The sequence below is a fragment of the Schistosoma mansoni genome, chromosome 4 (assembly GCF_000237925.1).
Source record: "Schistosoma mansoni strain Puerto Rico chromosome 4, complete genome".
NCBI lineage: Eukaryota > Metazoa > Platyhelminthes > Trematoda > Strigeidida > Schistosomatidae > Schistosoma > Schistosoma mansoni.
This window is the reverse complement of record NC_031498.1, coordinates 14,689,516-14,714,267: the sequence shown is the minus strand read 5'-3', so window position 1 is coordinate 14,714,267 and position 24,752 is coordinate 14,689,516. Positions and strand designations below refer to the sequence as shown.

At 31.6% G+C, this 24,752-nt stretch overlaps 1 protein-coding gene and 1 non-coding gene across 2 annotated transcripts; both read left to right on the top strand.

Annotated features, from left to right (window-relative positions):
- Positions 1-465: 465 nt before the first annotated feature.
- On the top strand, positions 466-538 carry Smp_tRNA_00599_Ile_TAT.1.1. The gene has a single exon. It is a non-coding gene (tRNA).
- A 10,115-nt stretch (positions 539-10,653) lies between these two features.
- Smp_150790 (putative slit) lies at positions 10,654-13,008 on the top strand (the record flags this gene model as incomplete). Its single annotated transcript, XM_018796927.1, has 2 exons — positions 10,654-11,776; positions 12,323-13,008. 2 exons carry the CDS (start codon positions 10,654-10,656, stop codon positions 13,006-13,008), a joined length of 1,809 nt encoding a protein of 602 aa, XP_018652020.1.
- Between the last annotated feature and the right edge of the window lie 11,744 nt (positions 13,009-24,752).

Here is a 24,752-nt window from a genome sequence, read left to right as displayed (position 1 = left end):
AGTTGTCTCTTCGTCTATCTGATCAAGTCAGCCACGAGTGTCGTGTTTCCGTTCACTTTTGGAATGAGTTCGAGTGGACTATTCGTTTGTGAACGATACGGACTTTTGATTTGTTGTTGATGCACGATTTCCACAAAGTCTCATATGTATGAGACTAGTTGGATGGTGTTGATGAACTTGTGATATGTGGCGTGAATCGATCGGTTGTGAAGAGTTGTGATGGGGAGGACATACGTGATGTGCTGTTGATCAGTTGTAATCGGGAGATGAGTGTGTAGACAATATGGCTAATATTCCGTGTGTAGAGAGACGAAGAGACAATGAGTATGAGGTGAGTTTGTTCGATAGTATAAATTGAGAGTAGATGTGTTATGAAGTGTGTATTATTCTGTTGCGAAATGTTGTTATGGTTTGTTGAAGTGTAATGTGTTTTCGATGGATGAGGATTGTTGTCGCGTCAACGTGCTCCGGTAGCTTAGTTGGTTAGAGCGCCGTACTTATAATGCGGAGGTCGAGAGTTTGAGCCTCTCCCGGAGCACGGATTTTAGTGGAGTACACAACATCAACCTCAGGTCTGCAATCAGTGTCCCATGTGGTTGAGTATCCTGTGCGTGTGAGTGTGTGCTCACTGCCATCTGCGTGCGTGTCGTGCGCACTAGCATTGTGCGGTGATCGGGCAATCAGTAGTTCGGCCTACGGTCATATCTAATTGTCGAAGCTCGTTGGATGGGTGCGGTGTTGTTGAAATTGTTGACACTATTTATTGCTAGTGTGTTGGTGGTTTATCAGAGGTTGTCGTGACCATGGTGTTGGCTGCACGAGCTCGGTTTCAATAGTGACTGTGGTGAAGCTCGTTGTATGGATGCGGTTTTTTGAATTTGTTTTCACTTTTCGATCGCACGTTGTTTCGAATGTTGTGATGTGGAATGCGTTTTCGCTATTCTTAATAGTCCCATAACTCTTTGAATCCGTCTTCCATTTCTTTTAGATTTACTGTGATGGTGTCACTTCAATTTACTGATGATTTCAACTATTAAATTAGTAATATCATTGGAAATCTCCCTTCTCATAATGATCATATGCTTACTAGTGACTGTCTCCTTGATGTATTTCCTGGAGTTCTAGTGAATGGCAGTAACCAGTGGATTTCAACCAAGTGTGTTGTGAGGTAGTAACTCACTTAAGACATTAGTGAATGATTACCTAACTTCGTGGATTGGTTAAATATTTAATGAAATTTTCCTGCTTTCAGATTACTCTTACAAGGGATTATGGTATAATATTCTCACAGTAATAAAAAGGGGAGTCAAATGGTACATAAACGACTAACTGGAAAAAGGAAACAAGTCGACTGACAGTTATTCTACCTAAGCTCAGTACATTAAGATTTAAAGTGTATATGGGTTTTTTTGGTTAGCGACTTTTCAGATGTGTTCTTTTTACGGAGTGAACTCACCTCACACTAAACCCTTCTCCTTTATCCGGAGTTGTGACCGATAATAATCATAGAAGGGACCAAGGTAGAGTTAGGCAAATGTTTGTCAGCCAAGAATGTATGATTGCACAGAAAATTTAGAAAAATATATCGGAAAAAAATTGACTGATATCTATGTAAGTTATGATCAAGGTTTATTCGTGTAGGAAGTAGGGTTTGTGAAAATTTAGTGATTTGAGCTTTTTTATTTTCATTGTGGTGTAACAGAGTTTGCTAAATTTTGTTGAGATCGTGAACCGATCAAAGTTAGACAGTCGGCGAAAATTTAGAAAGACCGGACAGTTGTTCTGCTCTATTTAGGAATTCTCAGCGGTGGTCATCCACGACATGGTTACCGGGTGTCAAGCGTGCAACCTCTGGTCTTTCGCGCGAACTATCTAGATTAATGAACTGGTATATAATGATGCATAAGTTTAACTTTAACTCATTTTCATGAATTGTAAATGACATTTTAGGTAATAGTTTAGGACAGGTTATTCTTATTTGAATAAAACAATACTATGAAAGTTTACAAACTTCATGAGAATTAGAATTTATGGAGTCCGAATTTTCAGTTAACATTTAAGGCTTTGGGTTTATTGTACTTCACCATAAATTAGATTCTGTAAGGTTAGTTAAACAAATTATCATGTGTTTTACAGTATACCGACCGAAACTAGTTGCATTTAGGATTTTCACATATAACGGAGCTTTTCGTTTGATATTCACTGATATGTGACTACTGTCAAAGTATACCTCTCTCTCATCTAGGTTTATATAATGGTATAACGGTAATCTATCTGATGAATTTTACTTGATCACATAACTTAGTTGATAGTTTTCGTAGAAAGTCATAAGAAAATAAAGGATTTAGAGCTTCATTGTATTTTCGACTCATTTATATGCTCAAACTATCTAGTGTAAATATGAAGAATGGAACATCTTAACACTCCAAGAGGTTATTAAATCCGAAATATACTTTTTGCTCATTCAAAATTCGTTACATACTAAAGCAAAAATGGATTCCAATAAGGTAGTATTATGTCATAAACCTATATTTCTAAATTCAGTTATATGAGCTTCAATCTTTCCCTTATTGGTTTTATGGACTGTAATCAATCAATCTCTTTTGGCTTATGTGGCTCCTAAGCGGACTTCCTTCACAGTGCCACTAAATGATAAACAGTTTTAGATAATGTTTTAATAGTAGTTAACAATGAAATTGGGAACGTGCATATCATCCTATTTGGGACTCGTCGTCTGGATGTGCCTGGAACCGTGTTAATTTTTACACTTAGACTCGAAACTTACCTGTATATTTTGTGTTTAAAGTTTGACTTTCAATAAATACATTTAACTTCATTACGTAACTACTGTAAAACAATAATACTTAAATGTAAACGAATCAAAATATTACAAATAAATTCAAAGATTACGTACTATCCACTGCTAGTCACTATCCATCTTCGCTTATAATGCTTATGAAATAAGGCTATATCGAGGCAATACGCACAGTATACACATATGCCAAATAGAGACTGACCAGGTGCAGTCCTAAACATCAATAGGAAGATTCAAACAAACAATACTAAGTGAATTTAAACTTCACCTCATTGCACAAGCAAGTGGCTATCAGGACTCAGTAGCTGAGTGGATAACGCGATGGTGTTTGAAGCGAAAGGTACTGGATTCGAGTCCCAGAGTGAACGTCAACTCTGAGATGCAGGTACATCCAGCTGACTCGTCCTAATTAGGACGAAACTCGCGTCTTGGATTCCACTGCTATCCAGTATCCATCGTTACTTATAACTGTATTATTATTTATAGTCTGATGAACAAACTATGATTATACATAAACAAATTAATTTGTAAAATAAATACATATAAAATGCTTTTTCATTTGAAAGCTGTTTTTTTAAATAAATTTACGGATTATTGTATTAATTGTAAACAACACATTTCAACGATATATGTTCGTTATTATTATTTTATTTCTAGATGAGTTAGATAATTTTAGTTTCAAAAATATTTTCAGTTTTCACAATTAACAAGATTGAATAGAGCGGTCTTTGTAGAACAATTACCGACTGACTAGAATTAATCGCTTTTGGGAAAAACATTCTGATATTTCAAGTGATATGTATTAGAATTGATATACTCAGCTGATAATACTTAAATAGACAAAGTTTAGATATATTTTAGTCTTATTTTTCGTTTTTACTCTGATTTTTATTTTTTTTTCAGTGTAACTCACTTGGCAATTGAGTTGGATACTAAATTATGCGTCGAAGAATTTATCGCAAGTATTTAATGATAAAGAACTGTCAAAATGGTCACTTCTAGGTATTTAGTTTTTCTCATTGACAATTTAGACATGAAGTAGGAAATATTTAAATGAGGAGATTGTAAATTTTGAAATATTAGACTGCTAATAACACTGATTTTTGTTGACTTTTCAACAAGAAAAGAAAACTGGATTGATTATGTAACTTACAGTCTAAAGTACGAAAAAAATTAAACGATTTAAGAAGAGGGTTTGTGGAGATTTTAGTAATTTTATAGAGTTGAGATCATGAGTCAATTGAAGTTAGACCACTATGGAAAATCTGGATGCACTGGACGGCTGTTTCGTCCTATTGTGGGACTCCTCAGCAGTGCGCATCCACGATTCCGCACTCGCGAGATTCGAACCCAGGACCTACCTTAACTTCTTGACCGATGAGCCGGCATCCAGAGGTGTTAATGTCTAACTTCAACCGATCCACGAAATTGAGACTGATAGGTTCTGGATTAGGATATGTTTCATTATTTCATAAAAAAATTACATTTTTAAATTTCCTGTAATTTTATATTTTCTTTATACTCATAAAATTTCTCGTAAACATCTATATATTTATAAATATATACTAGTGAACATATATATTTGTTGACATACTATAATGATCACTCTTATCTAATAAATAAATCAGTTCTACTCTAACTCCCAGTCACAACCTGATCACTTTTGATCCTACCAGTAAAATATAACATCTGGATAATTTAAAGAATTAAAACTTCTAAATACCACGGGGTAATGTAATACCACTTTTATTACATTCTAATTAATTTACGTAACTAAGTGTATTTCATAAGTCATATAATAGAAATAGCATCAACAATCTCCACAACACTTTAAAAATATCACACAACACCAATTAGCGCTCATTAAATTAAAAAAATGATAGTAAATAAAGCAGTGTTAAGTTTTTTTAATCACGTAATTTAGTTACCAAGAATTTTATTGAACCCAACCACTAGTTTAATTGGACATTAGTGCCAATTTTTACGTCAAAGTTTTCTATTTCAGAACATAAGACTGATATTTAACATATTACTAATGAGAATTCTGTTATGCCAAATTATCGATAACAGTTATTATCAATGTACATAAACCAGGGATTATAGAACGACCACTGGGCCGGCATCCACCGGTGTCAATATCTAATTTCAATCGATCCATGATCTTGTACAATCGTCCATCTATTGTCTGATGTGGACAACTATCTCGAACACGGATTAGACTGCAATGATCACAGTTTCTCACTAGAACTCTAGGAAATCCATATTAAAGTTAGTCACTATTGAGCATTTGGAAGCTTCCAGGTTTTCAATGTGGTCTAGCTTAAATTGACTCGTGAGTTTAACAACTAAAAAATTACTATAATCTCCACAAACCTTCATTCTGATAATGCACATGAAATAGGAATTCATGTATCACGTTACTAATAAAATAACAATCTATCTCAGTAAAGTATAACAAAATATTTTACATTTGTTTCTTGTTAGATAGGGAATTGATTTAGTTTATAGTAAAAACCGATAAGTTCAAACCATTAAAAGGATTTCAAACTGGAACGGAATACAATATACAGAACGTAACTCTGTTTTAAATTACTGTCATCAGTTTGATTCATATGAATCGAACTATAAACATTTGTAACGTGTGTTAATTTATACCATTTAAATATACAGAATGATAAAATTAATTTTAGGTAATAACTATGGATATGACTAAAAAAATAAACACTAACCGTCATTTATATTTACAATGTTAATACAGTTTTCCGTGTAGTCTCATTCATTATTTATAATTTAGCTGATCAAACTTTAAGATCATGCATTAATTAGTAAGATGAAATCACATACTCTATCACATTTAGAAAACATTAGAAAAAAAACAGAAAAAAAACATTAGAAAAAATAAAAAAAATGACATTACAAGGTTTCAGATACGTACAAACATCTACCTGAATTCATTTACGTTTTTTAAGAAAGCAAAAGATAAGTCAAATGGGTAAATAATGTTATATTATAAAATTTAAAACATTTTGTCTGATAAGATGAATAATGACTAGCAGTGGAATCCAAGACGTGAGTTTCCTCTTATCTGGAACTCGTCAGCTGGATGTACCTGCATCTCAGAGTTGATGTCCACCCTGAGACTCAAACCCAGTACAGTTCGCTTCAAACGCCATCGCGTTATCCACTCAGCTACTGAGTTCTGATAGTGAGTTAAGGCCATATCGAGGCAACACGCATAGTGTGCACATATGCCAATAAAAGACTGATCAATCTCAGTTCTAAACATCAATGGGAAGATTCAAACAAACAAACAATATCAAGTGAATTTTGTATGATAGGTTCAATATAATCTTATTTAATGAAGATCTGACTCACTTTGAAGGATATCTGGTAGTGCACTTAGCTGACTTGGTGAATCGATACATATTTTCTAACAAATGGGATATATATATATATTATATAGACCCTAGCAAACAGATATTACTATGCAGAATAATTCATAGAACGTAACATTTGGAAGAAAAGTGAAAAGGTATCAACAGTAAATGAATAAAATAGTATGTGAATGGTACAATTTTATGAAATGAACAAGGTGTATTGAAATTCCTCTATAAAATTCACCAGAAGAAGCTTGTACTTAAGCCATTTTCATGGGACTGTTCTTCATCCGGGATAAATTCTATTAGCTAAGGGTTTTAGTGAATAAATTAAGAATAATGTTTCAAAGTCTTTGAGTAGGTATCTAAGACAGAGTTCTTGATTATTAAAAGTTAGATCAAATAAACAATAAAACTTCACTAAAAAATCAGTTGATGTATGTACAACAATTCAAAAGAATGTTCGAATTTATCGATCCATTAATCAAAAGAAAATTAATTGGTCAGTTAAGGCAAACTTCAGGTACTAAAAATAGAAATAAATACGTGATTCTATAGGCAGATAAACAGGCAAATAAAACTTAAGTCAAAGAACTAATACAATAAAACAACAGCTTGGAATGTTATCTTATTAAATATACTACTCATACGAACTTAGCTCACAGATGTTATGTGTCTCGTTGTTGTTTGAAACTTTAAGCATTTCACGCATGTTACAAAACAAAATCAAACGTAAGACAGAATATGTTGTTTTGATGTCCTATATTTTTATTATATCTATATCCGTTAATATGGCTTTATCATAAGGATTATGAGGAAACTGAGTTAATTTAGGAAAATTTCCATGGTATGAAAAACATTTAAAAAAAGCGAAACTGATTGGAATAATGAAATGATATATACATATTTAAAATATTACCTACGATAACAAGTATACTAGTAGGCTATTACTCCAGCTTTTTACTTGCATTATGCCTGGTGTTTGGTAATACTGACGAATTATTTAGGCTTAGTGATTATTTGAAAACTTAAGTTAATGATTTACTTAAGTCATTTTCAAGCCTTCGTATATCTTTCGTTATGAACTGACACTAGTAGATGAACCTCTGGAATCAAAACAATACTGAGTAAATGTTTGACTTTCAAGAAGGTGTTACAATCGAACAATAAGGAATATATATGAACCCGATACAGAAACTTTCAGGTTTCATGGTTAGCAGAATACCATGTAAAAACTCGGTTCAACCAACTGACTTGCATTTTCCTATTTTAATCAGTTCGTGATATATCAATGTCATCTGTTTGTAGCTACTTTATTTCCAACTATGTTGACCCCGTAGATCACATATAAACATTAGTAATATTGAATTGTCGTTTCTTTAAATTCCAAATTACTATGTTGCTGGAGAAGTATTCAGTCTAGCCAGAAATTCTCAAATAGTCATACCGGGTCACTAGATTTATTTACCACAGTAGTCAGTGCGACTAATAAGAAATGGTTGGCTGGTTGTAGAACACCCAACATTTCCAACCCATCTGGTTCGTTATCCAGCAATGTAAAAGGTTCATATAGTACCAGACAGTCTGAAAAACTAGTTTAGCACTTGGCTTTAAATCTTATTTAGCTTTCACTTCCGTGTAGGAACCAAGATCATCTTGAAAAACAGCGAAATTCTGCTTACGTTTGTCACTCATATGGGAATGGGATTGCTGAGGTAATGAACGAGATAATTAATTACAAATAAGGTCAGATGAATGATCTAATAGGTGTCATCATGTAAGCTCGTCAAGACCCAATAAGTTGAGGATATATCGGTGACATAACATACAATTTTAATAATTAGCTCATTAAGTCTATCAATGTTTGTGATAATACTGACAATTTAATTGAGGCAACAGATGCATTCTTTAAGCAGCCTTTTGTATGATAAATACTCGACCAACGAAGTTCGCAACAAGTTTTGTCAGAAATCAGAGTAACATTGGAATTAATGTCCAACTATCATGTGATAACTTCATCATTTACATCAGTAGATATATGTTCACATAGGGATTCAGGATTATATTACGATACTGCAAAAAACACAATTCATTCAGCTCGAGGAGTGAAGTGTGATGAGAGTTCGCTGTTTTCATGAAATTCCTCCATTTGACCGATCGTCCTACATTTTGTAAATTTACGAATAATAAATGAGCACATAGTTTCAGTAACTAGTGTGGGGTTCTGGAGAACTATGGAAAATTCTGCGTGTTTCATAATTCTAAATATTAGACATCAGATTTAAAAATGAAACTTTCCAAGAGCCGAGTGAGATAGGGTTTGTGACATTTGATATATGATTTGTATCGAATGAAAAATGATGTAGCACATTAGAATTTGAGCATGAGATCATTTTTGTGCCATTTTTGAAATTATTATTATTATTATTAGTGTTATCATGAAGTGGCAAGTCCGAAACCTATGCTACTTGACTTCAGATTGTCGGAAAAATATCTGTGTCAGATGGTGTTTGTAGTTTGCATGCAAAGGTAAGACACTTAAACTGATCATCTGTGAGTGAACGTAACTTCAAATTCTTGTACTTCTCATTAAATAACGTGGCGTTTATAAGGAAAGCATCTACTGGGTTCTTACTGATTTTGGAAGTTATATTAAAATGTAAACGAAGAAGTCTGAGTAGCAAATATTCCCGTGAATTTTTACACAGTACTATGAAAGGAAGTATCATGCGGTTTGTTCGGTGAAATGAAATTTGAGTAATTTTCATATTCTACTGCTTGTAGTTTTCGAAGGAGAGCTTGAATCTTCGGGGGTTCACTGGGATGTGGGAAATCAACATGAAAAATAACTTCATATTATCCTGAACCACGATTTAAACATAACACCTGAATTGGGATTGAATTAATACTCACTCATCGGATTAGCTAGGGATTCAGCACCTGATTCTATTACCTCAATTACTTGAGCTGAATTGACTTGAATTCCAAATTTTCGCTACATTGTCTCAATGAATTTTAATCGTCACACTTAAAGCCCTTTTTGCTGCCGTAATATCGACTCGATGTGGTTTCATAATAGCGACATTGTTGATCTTATTTGTGGCTAAAAATTGAAGATCGGCTTCCGGGAGATTATATTGTGTGGTAGTCTGAGTCTGTGACTAAAGTATATGCTTCTTGTTCTCAAGGATAACCAGCTATTTGAGTAAAAGATGAGAAAAAAGCTTTTATTGGCTAACCGGGTCGAGAATATATGCACAGCTTGGTTACATGCTCTTCAGAAAATCAAGTTATATTTTAATTCACTAACATTATGTCTACTTTCTAAGATAGTGAAGTAAAATTTTAATCGATAAGAAGAGAACTTTAACAATTCTTACTTATCATCCAGCCTATGTGTAAACTCTTTGCTCAAGTGTCTGCTAGGAGTTTTCACGAATCAACAATAAACTCAATAGACTGCTTATTGATTTATTTAAAAGGAAACCAAAATAATGTTTACTACTTTCAGCAATATTTTCTGACACTTAAATTATACCAATTTTACGAAAATAAACATTTTTTAAAAGGTTAGACATTAAATTGTTTTGATTCATGTCAAAGAAAGAAAAAAAGAAACAAAATCCACAAAACACGATAAACTAGTAATTGATAAATTTGATAATTTATTAAAATCTCCTCCTTAATAAAATCAACTCACTAAAGATATTGTTGAATGGTTGCTCAATTTCGTGGATTGTTTGAAGTTAGACATGAGCACTGCTTAGGAGTCTCACAATAGTACAAAGCGGCTGTCCAGTGCTTCCAGGTTTTCCATGGTAGTCTAGCTTCAATTGACTCATGATTTCAACTATGTAAAATTTCACTTCCAGTTATGTCTCGATAATTATTTCAGTTTCTTTATTAGTTTTTTTAAAACAAAAAAATTTTGTTATATTCATAAAAATTTAAAAGAATTCTGATTGGTTGATTTTATAAAACTTTTTTGTATTTTAAAGAAAGAAATAACATGCATTGACAATAATAAACGAATGAAATAATTTAAAGGATATTAATATTAACAAAATGATAATTCCCTTATTGTTATTATTTATTTTTATTATTTTAAATGATGAATATAAAGAAAAATATTTTTGTTCACACTAAAAATAAACAAGAAAAAAAATTGAAAAAAAAGAGAAAATTCGATCGATTTTAAAGGAATTTCAAAAAGGTGAAAAAAATTTTTAATGTTTTTTTACTGATTATTAATCAATATTATGATCACTAATCAAAAATTTATAAAAATAAGAAAAAACAAAAGAAATATTTCAACTATTTTATTACTATTATTTTGTTTCTATGCACTTTACAATAATAAACATTATGAAAAATGTACTTTTAATGTATCTTTATAAATTGATTACAATATACTTATTATCAATATTAATCATCTTTAATGATTATTATTATGATTATATAATGTGTAATTCATGTCATTTACAAACAAACATTGAAATATTCCATTGTTCCCATTATGGATTAACAACATTACCTGGATATATCCATGAAAATACAATTGAATTAAATTTATCCTATAATCTTATAGAAATATTACATGAAGATAGTTTTACACGTTTACATAATATACAAAAATTAATTTTAGCTCATAATAAAATCTATAAAATTACTGAACGTGCCTTTTTACCAATAATGAATTCATTAATATGGTTAGATTTAAGATTTAATCAATTAATATCAAATTATCATAATCCATTCCCTGTATTAGCATTTTCTCAACTTGTTTATGTAAGTTATTTAGATTTAAGTGGTAATGAATTGAATTATTTACCAGCAAGATTTTTATATGGTATGGGTATGAGTTTAAAACGATTAGAAATGAGTTTATTATCAAATAAAATTTATACAGAACCAGATACATTTGATGGTTTAAATCGATTGCATCATTTAAATTTAGCTTATAATATATTTGCTAATCTTATGGAAGATGCATTGAATGGTCTAAGACCAGAACATTTTTCTTATTTAAATTTAGAAGGTGTAAAATGGACATGTGATTGTCACATATTATGGTTTCGTCAATGGTTAAATCGATTACCAAAGAAAGCTTTATATATTAATTCAAAACCTGGTGGAGAATGTGTTTCGCCATCACAATATCAACATATGGCATTAATGTATTTAAATTTAACCTCATTACAATGTGAACCGGAATTAATGCATACTATACCATCTCATCATGATGATAAAAATGATAAGAATAGCGTGAAAAGGAATCTAACTGATCGTGTTACCACACCAATTCATGTATATGGTATAGAAGGTGAAAATTTGACTTTGGTTTGTTCATTTATTAGTGAACCAAAAATGTATATTCAATGGTTTTACAATGGGATATTAATACAACCACATTGGTCACATGTTATTCAAACTATTAGTCCTGGAATAAAATTTACGACTACATTATTTTTTAAACAATTAGATAAAACTACAGATGAAGGTTATTACAAATGTCAAGCTAGTAATTATAAAGGTCAGGCTTCAGCTACATTCTATGTTCATGTTCAAAAACCGATCGAACAAAGTAATCAGTTACGATTATTTAACAAGAATTTAAATAATAAACTAGATTATACTTCTTTTTTATTTAATCCGATTATAATTACTATATTTATCGTTGTATTCAATTTTACATTTATAATAATTGTTTTATGCATAGTGAAATGCATATACAAAAAACGATTATCACATCAAAGTCATAGAAAAAGACTGTCTAATAAAGCATTGGAAACGAATATTGAACCACATAATGTAAGTTATGAAAAGTTGATAACTGCAAATTGTGATTCGAATATGAATAATAGTAATAATAGTAATATTCAACCTTTTACACAGATTAATCTCAATCCTATCAATAGTAATCAAAATCACAAGATATGCACTGATTTTATTTCCACATCTTCTAAATTACACAATGAAAATTTGAGTAATATACGAGAGATCGATAAGATTCAACAGATAGATGATCGAATAAATGATGGAAATAAATGTTATCTAGGTGATTTATTAAACAATAATAATAATAAAAGTATATTACAATCAAAATTATTAAATCATTCAATGAAACAAGGAACACCTTCACCACAAAGTAGTGATATGGGTTATTTGACGTCAAATGCATCTCAAAATTGTGAAAGTCTGATTGATTTAAATCCAAATCATAATGAATATAATTCTTCAATAAAACAGTTAAAACCTAGAGTTTATTATACATTAGGTGTAAGATCTGGAAATCATTCACCTGAATTAATTTACTCCTTAAATAATACAAATGAAAAACACCATTTGACATGTTCAATTGATCAGGATTATTCAATATCTGATAACTCATTATCACCGAAACAAATGTCTTGTTCTCCTGAATCATATTCATTTCATCAACATTCTGACAAGCATCAGTATGGTAGTCAAAATACAAATGTTTATCATGATAAGACATTTAATCAAACTTCCTGTCCAATACATGGATTAATAAATAAGAATGAAAATGATTTCAATCCAGCTTATTTAATACAAAATCAAAATAATTCTGACTGTCCAATACATGGAAGTAAATCTTTCACAAATTTAGGCAAATCTTTTTATAAAAATGAATATAAACTAAATAAATCTAAACAATATCCCAATAAATCTTTAAGTCTAAATTTAAATTATTCAAATAGGACCTTCCTGGAATCAATAAAGATGAATTCTTTAGATGAAACTTGTGATGACATTAAGAATTTACAACAACATCATAGAATTAACTGCACGTAGTCAAAGATTTTGACTTTCCAGTTCATAGAATAAATACCATTATATCAGGTAAACAATTTGCAAATTAATCTATTTATTGTTGATTATAGATATTTCTATTGTTATTTTAAACAATAACAAATGTAACTTAATAAAGTTTGATATAAAAATAAATTATTATAATGAATGAGATTATGTAAAGTTTGATTAATTTTCTAATCTTAATTAATGTATAATAGAAGGGGGGGGGTTTGTGGAGATTTTAGTAATTTTATATAGTTGAAATGATGAATAAGAAAAAGAGAATTCAGCGAAGAAAATTTTCGTTTCGACGAAATCATTTACTTAAACTGTAAATTCGTATATATAGTTATATGGAAAATATATGTCTACAGAAGGCTAGGAAAGATTGCATTATAAATTGATTCAACAATAAATAACAAATGTGGTGACGAATATCCGTCAAGGTTAGAACGAATAGCTTGACAAAAATTGGGTGCCGAGTATGAAGAAGTCATTATTTAAATAACTGTAACGTTTCGTCCAGCTAACTTGTCTGGACTTCTTCAGGGTAATAATCAAAATCAATGTCATCAATGAGCTGACGTACTAATCAAGCGGTAAGGAAGAAAGTAATTTATGGATAAGATAATAGTCCAATTGACAGATGTGAAGAAAAGCAACAAACACAAAAGGTCATAATAATAGACAATAATAATCGAGAAAACTTGTATAGGGTAGTAATAATAATAATAGATTAGAGTTTAAAATGTAAAACAGTAATCTAAAAACCAAAAACCGATAATGATCAAATAAAAGTGCAGAAAAGAGAAAAAAACGACAACCAGAAACATACCCATAAAGGGAATTAGGGCCAAGGAAGGGTGAGAGGTTGGACAAATCGTTTCTGCACGCAAAGTTTAGGCTTGAGTTCGTGGATTGTCAATGCCTCAGCAGTGCATAAAATATTGATTCGACCCCCCTTCGATCCGGGTCCTTTGACTCTATAGATTACTTTAAAAGAGGAGTCTTTTGGAGCGATGTGTCCACAGTTTATCAAATGCTCCTGTATCGAACTAGTTATCTTTCTACATTCTCCCTTCGAGAACCAAGCCGGATAGTGTTCCGAGATGCGTTTGGAAAACCTGAAAGTCGTCCAGTGCTTCCAGGTTTACCATGGTGGTCTAGTTTCAATTGACTCATGATTTCAACTATATAATATATAATAGTTAATGAGAGTATTTCACGTAATATTTGATTAAAATTTTGCAAATGATTAATCACAGTGATGATAATGGTATTTGATTTACTTTTCTTTCATAAATGAGATATTGAATAAATCATGCGAATATAATTGTCTGTAACAATTTGTTAGCGAGAGTTTTCACTTATTTTCTTGATACATTTTCCTATACAATAGGGAAGATTCTATGAGTGAAAAGTAGTTTGTATTTGTATAACATGCAGATATATTGATCAGATTAAAAATATTGTGGATCTAATGATCTTAAACTTATTTTCATTTATCGTTATCATTAATCGGTCTATTTTTTGACTTGTTCCAATAGCCTTAGTACCTAGCGTACAAATGTATGAGGATGTCTACAAATCGTAATTGTTAGAACTATATATATATATATATAACTGACTAAACTGTAAGTTAGTATGTATCAAGGGGGTTTGAAAAGTAAGCTTTTGATGTGTTATTTTAAGATTTCCTGTTAATTAGTTTTAAACTTTATTGATTCTCTAGGTTACTAATGAAAAGAAATTTTTATCTAGTCGAAATGTAGACGATTTTTGAAGATATTAGTTCTTTAGTTAGTAGTTCAGTCCTCAAATTTGATAGTAGCATTTTGACAAAGATTGAAACATAATCACTAGGCTGAGTGATGTGAGGTATTTAGAAATGAAGAACCAAAATTTAACAAATCATTAATTTATCATTATCGCACATAAAATAATGTGTACGACCTTGGTAATTCATTTAGTCTAATAATTTTAATCTAATCTAAACAGTGTCAAAACAACAAAATTTACAGAGTAAAGTGAATTAATTCTATTTCATAGCCTCATTTCAGCTACAAACAAACTAAGATTACAAGAAATAATATAATAATTTAATATATTTTAACCAATGAAGTTGGAAAAGTAACCAAAAGTTATGAGAATAATAGGATACAAATAATATGATTGAATATGTCTGAGACTAATACGTGTATATATGTTTTAAGACAATGATAATGATAGTACAGAACAGAGAGGATAGTGTTGTGGTCACTAATAATCAGTTTTAAGATAAACGGACTACTCAGTCGTATAGAAAATGGTAAATAATCATGTAACTACTGAACGTAGTTCAGTTCAAAGAAATACCTTTATATGAATCTGAAATTTGGAAGTGGTCGAACAACTGATGTAATTAGAAATCAGTTAACAGCAGCGATTATAGGTATTTTCTATGCGACAAATCTTCGAGTAACATTCACTCGTTGGAACCTGTTTTCTTTATCAGTAAAAGGTTAGTTTTCTTTGTCTATCTGCCAGTCCACCTGCTCTCGTGGAGCAAAGTACATAGGCTCTAGCCGGTGCTTGATTTCAACTCGAATACGAGAACATGTTCCAGTGTGGTTCCACAAGGTTCAGAAGAAAGCAGTTAGAAGTTCCATTCTTGAACATCTGATCGACTCTAATCATTCTATCGATCCACAGACTGACGTTAAGGTTGTTTATACAATTCGTCCAATTCTACTTAAATTTCTTCGTATCCAACTCCTTAAAATAGAAGAAGCTCTTACCATTCATGAGCTCAAGCTGAAACTGTATTTACAAAACACGAACATTTTATCGTTATCATCACTTTGACCTTAATTTATTATTATTACTTGCGTTTGTCCCTATACTTATGTCTCATATCCTCATGATTTTATTTATAGTTATCTCTGATATCAATTCATTTGATTTTACATTTCTGTTACCTTCAATTTTTGTTTCAAAAACATTTTAATCATCTTACTTCATTGAAATTACAATCCGAAGCTAACTTTTCAATATATCAAGACTTTCTATCTGTACGCGCTCAATCCTTTATTATTATTATTATTATTGTTCGTATTGCGTAATCTAGTATTAACATTTCATATTGGTCACCCCAACATTGATGATTTATTTTGATTTTATATTACAAAAAATCCTAATTTTAAATGTTATACTTTGCCCTAAACCTGGTCAATCTTTTGGATTATTAATTTGGATGTATAATTGTAGAATCTGAACTGGACTTATTAAAAAGAATATTCTTCGTTCATATTATCTATTTTAATATGATACAATATTTCAGCGATCAAAATGTGTAATTGCCAATGGGCTATTTTATTCAAAATATTTCACTGATATCTGCTACCTGTTATGATTAATTTTAAAGACCATATATATGTATGACGCCCAGTTAAAGACTCTATCCAAATAAATCCTCAAAGATCACATAAATTTCAATTTTGTTGCTATGCCTCAGTACAAAATTACAAAAAACAGTACTTCCGTTGATTGATAGAAATACTACTGTCAGTTAAACAATGAAATCTATTTCATTTAGAAGGAAGCACGTCTAATTCTGGTAATTTTTTAAAAATTTTTACAAACATCAATGAATATTTTACTGGTTGTCATATTGGAATAATCATTACATTACTGAGCATTCTGAAATCTTATAAGATAAAAAATCTTTAGTGTTCACTTAGTTTCTTTGCAAGGTATCATAAATAAACAGACCTTAGTTACATAATTCCCTGTCTATAGATCCTTAATTCACAAAATCTAAATGAGATCAACAAAATAAAAAGAAGAAATCATAAAACATTGAAACACAATATACATTTTGAGTCAGTATGTCGAAACAGTTCTGCGGAACAGGAAATGTAAACCATCTATGATAATTACTAAGAAACTTTCATTATACAAGATTTCAACAGGAAATAATTTGATTGTTTTCTGGAAAGATCAACGACAGCTGATTTATTGAGAATTAACCAATCTGTCTATCCGGGCTATTCTATCATTTGAAATGTGAATTTACTCCGTTAGAAGTTGATCCCATTATGAATAAATTTGTTGATTAGATGTGGTGTATGTAAATTAACATTCTTCGGTCATCAGATAAATTTTGTTTGTAATCTAATATTCCTAAATTTTGTCGAAGAGTTTTCTCGGGATCATTTTAGATTCGGATTTTTGGTTTTCAACAGTACCTTAACTAAGATCAGTCAAGTTTGTTCATTGTAAAATAAATTTACAAATTATCCGTATACTTTGATCAGGAATGTTTTGAAATATTAATAAGTACTGAAATAAAGAATATTTATGTTTTGCATTGCTGTCATCTGATCTTGATTATGAAATACACGCTTCCCATATATGATTCCAAATAGATACATGAGTAAGAAGACTAAGAATGAACAAAAAGCAATACTGACAAACCGAATCCACTTTTACACAAACTCATTTACGTATATATATAATCCTCAAATAAGTAAACCGAATCTCGACCAACAGCGTATATCCATTTATACCTCTCACACACCGTTTAGTTTTGAATTAGCATGTGAGGACAGTAAGTGATGTGTCTTTATTAGTCCAGTTTACAATTTTATCATTGTTTCGTGGACTTGAGCCTTACCATTACCAAGAATATACAATCTTTAGTTAATATATACCATATTTTAGATTCGAGACTGTTATTTTATAATAATGATAAAATTGACAAGCGACTTCTAATGTTTGTTTTAATTCTTGCGACTAAATTTTCATTAACGTTTTTAAGATAGAATCATATGATGGGTTTAAGGTTTTTTCAAATATAAACAAACTACTTCTCTATGGTGCATTGTAATTCTATTACAATTAATTAATTTCAACATCAGTGATCATCCATTTCTCTAATTCTGAAACATACTTATAATCATCTATAAACATACATATAAGTAGAAAGTACAAGTTGTAATTCTCAAAAATAAAACATGTTTGGATCATCTAACTAAGTGAAAAAGAACAATGAAAATGAATAGATATTGATTTTCCATACAAATTCAAATGAAAACATTCAATGTTAAATTAATTGAACATGGCGAAAATGTATATATTTGTTCAAATTCAAATAATTTCTTTCACTCATTTTGCTTCTCATTTAATTAAGTTTTGTACGTTTCATTCTTAAAAAAATATGTTAATTTATTCAATAAAATTACTGATAAATGTACTGGTATTCAGGAACAGAAGAGCAGATGGGTAGGACGCTTTAAGGAACTCTTTAGTTGACCGAATCCATGGAATCCACCTAACATCGAAGCAGTATACATAGGACTTCCTGTAGCTGTCACTTCACCAACGATAGAAATCAGGATAGATATCAGACAAATCAGGAGTGGGAAAGCGGTAGAACCATTTGTAACACTGAAGTCAGATATAGCGGCAACTGCAGACATGTTCCACACGATTCTGGAAGGTTTGGGAAGAAGAACAAGTGCCGATGGACTGGAAAGAAGGACACCGCACCAAGATACCAAAGAAAGGAGATCTGAGCAAATGTTGGAACTACAGAAGAATAATATTACTATCGGTGCAAGGAAAATCTTTCAACGGAGTGCCACTGAATTAGACGAAAGATTCAGTGGACGTCCAACTTCGAGATCAACAGGCCAGATTCCGTAAGGATCGTCGTGCACAAGCAAAATCACGACACTAGGAATCATTGTTGAACAATCAGTTGAATGAAACTCATCACTAGATGTCAACTTACTTGACTATGAGAAAGCATTTGACAGCATGAATAAAAGAACCTTATGGAATATGCTCCAACACTATGGTTTATCTGAGAAAATCGTCAATACCATACGAAATTCACACGACAGACTACACTGCAAAGTAGTGTATGGAGGTCAGCTGACAGACGCACTCTAAGTGAAGACTGGAGTCAGACAAGGCTGCCTAATCTCTCCGTTTTTCATTCTTCTGGTGGTTGACTGGATTATGAAGACCACCATGTTTTAGACGAAGCACGGATCATAGTGGACAGCCTGCATACAACTAGACGATTTGGACTGCACAAATGACCTCGTCATTCTATCCCATACACACCAACAAATGCAGCTGAAGACAACTAGTGTAGCAGAAGCCTCTGCATCAGTAAGCATCAACAGACACAATGGAGAAAACAAGATCCTCAAATACAACACGGAGAACACCAACCCAATCACACTTGATAGAGGAACTCTGAGAGAGGTGTAAACTTCCATGTACTTGGATGATCTGATGCAGATGAGTAGGTAAGGATTAGCAACGTAAAGGCTGTGTTCCTACAGCTTAAGGGGATATGGAACTCAGAACAACTGCCAACCAATATAAAAGTCAGAATCTTCATTACGATTGTCAAGACAGTTCTACTATACTGAGCTGAAACTTACACAACAACCACAACCATCATCAAGAAGGTACAAGTATTTATAAATATTTGTCTACGCAAGATACTCAATGTTCGTTGGCCAGATACTATCAGCAACAGTCTACTGTGGAAGAGAACAAACCAACTTCTAGCTGAAGCGGAAAATAGGTTGGAAGTGGATAGAACACACATTGAGGAAATCACAAAATTGCATCACGAGGCAAGCACTAACTTGGAATCTTGAAGGGAAACGGAAAAAAGGAAGGCCAAAGAAAATACTACACTGGGAGTTGGGAGCAGATATGAAAAGGACGAGTAGCTAATGGAAAGGATTGTCCAGGACAGACTTGGATGGAAAATGCTGGTGAGCGGCCTGTGCTACTACCACAATTGGTAACAGGAGTAAGTGATCCATAAACATACATCCTGAACTCTAATTCCAACTGCAACCTAACACACAAACATTAAAATCCACATCTTACTCATAAATCCTAAACTCCTAATCCTAGCCAGCTAATTGTGATTCATACAAATATATCTGATATCTTCTGATTGATTGAAAATAATCAAGATCTTATCAAAGTTGTTTACCGACTAGCTCAAGCTCATCTTTGTAAGACAATTTTACAAAATATATAAACCTTCACTGATTCAATTTTAAAGTTATGTAAGGTAAGTGAATTCAATCGGATTTTTGTTATCAGCATTTATTGATGACCTTTACTATGAACTTTTATTTTGACTCCAATTAGGACGATTACTGCTATCGACGTATAAGACCCGGCTACCCTTGTATATAATCATTGACTTAAATCGTGTTCGTGAATAACGAAATTACATAAATCAAATTGGAGAATGAATTTCGAATATGTATATATTTCACACAATCGTTGAACTGCACAGAAAATCAGGGAAACGCAGCGAAGGAAGTGAAGCGAGAGCGAAGCGAAAGGACTCGTAGTGGAGAAAGCTATTGAGTTAACTCAATATAGTCAAGTGTGAATCGATATTTATAGTCAAACAAAAATAAGTTATAGACATATGATGAATAGAGTATGTAATTAACACACAAACGATCATATAAAAACATCAGGGTTAACAAGCGAATAAGCGACAGGATGAAAATGTGACTTCGGAAGAATGAATAGATTGATCTGCTCAAAGGATAAGACAACCTGTGTGGGCTTGACATATTACCAGACACTTAACACCCACAACAGAACACCCTATTTAATTTGTAGTATGGTTTGTTATGTTAAGCCCATATGCCTTATTCTAACTTCAGGATAAGTCAATTCACCTATCCATCATGAGTCATGTTTTCACCTTGTCAGTTGTTCACTCATTAACTCTGACCATTTTTATATGAGCGTAGGTGTGTGTACACTTCTTATCCTATTTATCACGTCTGTCATGTATTCTTGTCTGACTATAAATATTAATAAACGCTTGTTTAAAATGAGTTGGCTTACCCGCCATCTCCAATGTTTGTCGTTTCTACTTCGCTCGCTGATATTTACTCATGTGCTCATAACTTTCTGGCCCGCGTCATTTGTCAATAAAACTGTAGTTGCCGCTTCTCTTTGCGTTCTGATTTTACGCACCGTTAAGATTGGTATTATAACGATTAGCGAAGCACGGCACTGCAAATTCAACAATCAACGACTATTTACTATCTCTAATCAAATAACGGACTGAGTGAAAAAAAGTTAAAATCAAATATATCTCATCTAAACAATTTCGCACTGAAAAAATAGTTTTTTGCTGGTTGAATAATTCTTACCTTTCTGATCTTTGCCTAGCTGTTCCCTCTGACCTATTAGGGATATTGTTATTGTTATATTGGTTTATTTTTTCATTAAGTATAAAAATTCATGCATCTCCGATATTTTAGACTTATAATTTATACATCTATTCTTCGTGACCTTAGCTTCCGTGTAACCTTAGCTAAAGAAATGCAGTTGTTAATGTGTCTACACGTGAGAATTTTCAATTTTAACGTCATTTAATTCTAACGACATTGAACTTTCAAATAAATGATGATTAGGAATGTTTTTGAAAACATCAGCAATTGAAATATTTCCTAATTCTATCATGATTATTATATAGTATGTTCACTTCTTATAAATATTTCGATACTATAGAATAAATGTTACCATATGTTTTTGACATGTTGCATGATACACATGGAAATTCGGTCAAATTTTCCCATTTGATAAACAAACAGGTAAATTTGGACAGTTAATAGGAAAAATTACATCTTTCATGACAAATACTAATACAATTGGTCATTTTGTAATGACTGATTTTATATTGTCAAGTTATTAGTGAGAGTCAATTATCGTGGATTGACTTGTGACTTTTTCTTTAAGTTGGATGGCAATCAGAGACAAAGGTTACGCTCTGGTTTTGTACTACCGTGGTCTGTGCTACTGATGTCGACAGATATAAGTAAGGTGTGTATCACCAATCAAAAGTGAGATGTCTGGTGGCAGACTGTTAAGAAGATCAAAGAGAAGAAAATGAGAACAGAGAGTGATTAGTGTGGAATCGAAGAAGCAACAAAGTCTGAGACAATTGATGGATAATTTGCAAATGAAGTATTTACTGCATGGTTCTCAGATTTTACCAAGACATTCAGCAATGTTGTATTAAAATACATTTAATTATCTCCGCTTATGCTCTCGTTCACTACACTACCAGTACTTAGATATAGCTCATCTTCTTAATTCAACTTCATGAATTTAGGTAACAGTTGTTTTGATACCCAGCTTTTAATACTAATACTTATTGACTAAGATTTTAAAGTAAAGCCAATAACTATTTCTTCACTGGAAATAAGTGAAAACGAGCTGGTAAAGTATTTTATAAAATACTGGTTATTAAAATAATGTGGATCAAAGATTTGTAACAGACCGATAGTTTCTCATTTCAAAGGTCATTCATATTGATATGTAGTTGGTAATGTTAATTAATTAAAGAAAAATAATAATCAAACGACTTTTTCATAATAATACAATGGTTAGCAAAGTTATGGAAATCACCTTTTTTATAACTGTGTTTGTTTGTAAGCAATGATTACCCAAAAATGAGATTTTCTTCCTGATTAACAGTTCTATTTTCTGATATCAATTTAGTTCATTTTTGATACCAAACATCACATAGTCATACCACATCTGTACACTTTCCAAAGTGACAAGTATGAACACAAGATTTTTCTCCATTATAACAGAGGCAAAGTAATCTGTTAATCAATAACTAAGTTTAAACAGAACAGTATAAATTTTGATACCAACAAAATGTATACTCATATCAGCTCAAATCAATGACAGCTAGATAACAGCTAGGAAAAAAGGTGAATTATCAAAATGGTATTGGCTTGTATTTGACTAAAAAAAAACAGATTACTGGATTTAACCCAGTTCATTATAGAAAACTATTCTTCAAATATATTTACTAGATTAACCTATATGAGTAATTATTTTTTATTGTCTATTACATTTCATTTCTCAAACAACATGATAGATAATGTTTTACAGTATTATGGGACTCACTAAAGAAGAAATGAGTGATAATAAATTGTATAATGGTGAGACTGTATTGCGAATTTCCTAACACCGGAGTTATAGGTCACTGAATTTAGTCCTAGTAATATGAACGTTTTATGCTTTACAAGAGACTATATGAATAGATTGAAAACACCGTTTATTTAAGCATTAAAATATTAATTCGTGTAAAACTAGATATTTGAAATAAATCCTTTCTATGTATAAAATATTTTAATAGTTGAGATCGTGAATCACTTGAAACTGGACCATTGTGGGACTCCTCAGCAGTGCGCATCCATGATCCCACCTCGCGAGATTCAAACCCACGACCTATCAGTCTTGCGCTCGAGCGCTTAACCATCAGACCACTGAGCCGAGCGGCATCCAACGGTGTTAATGTCTAACTTCAACCAATCCATGAAATTGAGCGACACATCCACCATTGTCTTCAGTCAGTTACTATCTCACAACAGTCACTGCTTCTTACTACAACTCCAGGAAATACCTCTTGTTAATATACTTATTAGTGAAAAATGAGTTGCACATGTAATTCAAGTCCATAGAGAAAGTGTTTCTCAAGTGTTATTAAACATTAACTTAATTAATCAAGACTAATCAGACTATTGCAATTTATAACAATTCAGTTGATTTCCTTGAATTAAACGACTTTTCAACAAGTGTTAATGATTGAAGAATCTCAAACACAGTTTTTGAATCAACCATAACTTTTATACTTTTAAAATAAAGTGAAATTAATCCCTTTTCATTTATACATGAAGATCCTTTAATTAAAGATGAATTTGTTAAAAAAAACATTTGAAAGATTAGGCAATACATGATTTCAATATACTTTATATGTTAGATAGTCAGTAATAAATTTACTTTTGAAAGTTATTGTCGACTGAAATAAGAGCGAAATGATAAATAATTAAAATACCTTTCTGAGATGGCATATCAGATAGGTAGAAATAATATATCAGTGCTACTGCTATCAATCGCAGTAACAATTCTATTGAGATTTAAGTGGTAAGCATTTATATTCCTGTAAATGAATATCTTAAATCATTTATTCCCTTGTGTAAAATATGAGAAAAGAGTGTAAACCTCTATGGATCAATCAGCCAAATAATAGTTTATTCATGATTTAGAAAGTTGTCTAGCTTGACTTTAATGTAGGGGATATTTATTAGAAAAGAAAAACAATTTTCTCCTTTATGAATGTTAAACATAAAGATCTTGGTTCTGAAACTTCACCTCTAGAAGAGAACAATTAGGGATTTTTAATTGGCTGAAACGTTTTTTACAACTAATGAAGTTACTAAATACTTTACAGAATGATTTATAACTCTCAGTTAAAAAGATTCATTAAAAGGCTAATCTGTATTGTGTATAAAGAATATTTTGCAATTACGAGATATTTGTATCAACTGGAGAGGAGCTTATCTGTACCCCAACTGACTTCTCTGTACAACATTAGATGTTCGTTATCCTACTCAGAAGCAAATCAAACCCCTCCCAACGTCATTCTTATTCTCATTTATGATTTTATATGTATTTGTGGTGGTAGATGTTAGTAGGACTGGCTGAGAGAAGGATTTCTGTTAGGTTTTCTGAACACGATCTTAGAAAATGATATTTGACAGTTAGTGAAGTGTAGACAAGTTCAATGTACAGTACCTGATTAATGTTGGACACAATACTGACATCTCCAAATCATTCAAAACCATTAACAGACAACGAAGGCCAATTTTATGCTTAGAATAGTCAACTGTAATCAAATA